Raw genomic sequence first — 1,649 nt, forward strand, 5'->3', positions numbered from 1 at the left:
ATTCCCAATATTCCCATCTCAGTATTCCCACTATTCCCACTATTCCCAACATTCCCAATATTCCCATCTCAGTATTCCCACTATTCCCACTATTCCCAACATTCCCAATATTCCCATCTCAGTATTCCCACTATTCCCACTATTCCCACTATTCCCAATATTCCCACTATTCCCACTATTCCCATTATTCCCAGTATTCCCACTATTCCCAGTCCACTATTCCCAATATTCCCAATATTCCCACCATTCCCACCTTTTCCCGGTGCCCCAGGAAGGCGTCGATGAAACCCCGGGGGGGCTCTGGGGGTCCAGGCTTTGGGCGCTTTTACTATTCCCAATATTCCCGCCATTCCCACCATTCCCAGTATTCCCACTATTCCCGCCATTCCCACCTTTTCCTGCTGTGCCAGGAAGGCGTCGATGAAGTCCCAGGGGGGGTCCCTGGGGGTCGAGGGTCCGGGTGTTTTCACCATTCCCACTATTCCCACTATTCCCACTATTCCCACTATTCCCACTATTCCCACTATTCCCGCCATTCCCACCATTCCCAGTATTCCCAGCATTCCCGCCGTTCCCACCTTTTCCCGCTGTGCCAGGAAGGTGTCGATGAAGTCGCGGGGGGGTCCCCGGGGGTCGAGGGTCCGGGCGTTTTTACCATTCCCACTATTCCCACTATTCCCACTATTCCCACTATTCCCAGCCCACTATTCCCACTATTCCCAGTATTCCCAGTATTCCCACTATTCCCACCATTCCCACCATTCCCAATATTCCCAATATTCCCAATATTCCCGCCATTCCCACCTTTTCCCGGTGCCCCAGGAAGGCATCGATGAAGCCCCAGGGGGGACTCTGGGGGTCCAGGCTTTGGGCATTTTTACTATTCCCAGTATTCCTGTCATTCCCACTATTCCCAGTCCACTATTCCCAGTATTCCCACTATTCCCAGTATTCTCAGTATTCCCAGTATTCCCACCTTTTCCCTGTGCTGGAGGAAGGCGTCGATGAAGTCGCGGGGGGGTCCCCGGGGGTCGAGGGTCCGGGCGTTTTTACCATTCCCACTATTCCCACTATTCCCAGTCCACCATTCCCACCATTCCCAATATTCCCACCATTCCCACCTTTTCCCGGTGCCCCAGGAAGGCGTCGATGAAGCCCCAGGGGGGGCTCTGGGGGTCCAGGCTTTGGGCATTTTTACTATTCCCAATATTCCCGTCATTCCCACTATTCCCAGTCCACTATTCCCAGTATTCCCACTATTCCCACTATTCCCAGTATTCCCACTATTCCCACCATTCCCACTATTCCCAATATTCCCGCCATTCCCACCTTTTCCTGCTGTGCCAGGAAGGCGTCGATGAAGTCCCAGGGGGGGTCCCCGGGGGTCGAGGGTCCGGGCGTTTTTACCATTCCCACTATTCCCACTATTCCCGCCATTCCCGCCATTCCCACCATTCCCACCATTCCCAGTATTCCCAATATTCCTGCCATTCCCACCTTTTCCCGCTGTGCCAGGAAGGCGTCGATGAAGTCGCGGGGGGGTCCCCGGGGGTCGAGGGTCCGGGCGTGGTCGCGGGCGTGGCGGGCGATGAATTCCCGCATCCGGCCCAGCAGCCTCGGGATGCGCCGGGGGGGACCCGGCACGAACC

General features: G+C 55.2%; 1 protein-coding gene across 2 annotated transcripts in view; it reads right to left on the reverse strand.

Annotated features, from left to right (window-relative positions):
• Positions 1–1,638, reverse strand: part of LOC108510555 (cytochrome P450 2A11-like) — a 4,390-nt gene extending 2,752 nt beyond the window's left edge. Inside the window, exons 1-2 of one of the 2 annotated variants that reach the window (XM_017840231.1) lie at positions 1,517–1,638; positions 977–995 (exon numbers count right to left, since the gene is read on the reverse strand). In XM_017840231.1, coding sequence (XP_017695720.1) covers positions 977–995; positions 1,517–1,602 — 105 coding nt within the window. In that variant the 5' untranslated portion in view covers positions 1,603–1,638. Of the gene's footprint in view, positions 1–976; positions 996–1,497 lie in introns of both variants that reach the window. The other variant, XM_017840233.1, reaches the window with a different exon arrangement.
• Between the last annotated feature and the right edge of the window lie 11 nt (positions 1,639–1,649).

The sequence above is a fragment of the Lepidothrix coronata genome, unplaced genomic scaffold (genome assembly GCF_001604755.1).
Source record: "Lepidothrix coronata isolate B3197 unplaced genomic scaffold, Lepidothrix_coronata-1.0 Scaffold1317, whole genome shotgun sequence".
In the NCBI taxonomy this organism is placed as follows: Eukaryota; Metazoa; Chordata; class Aves; order Passeriformes; family Pipridae; genus Lepidothrix; species Lepidothrix coronata.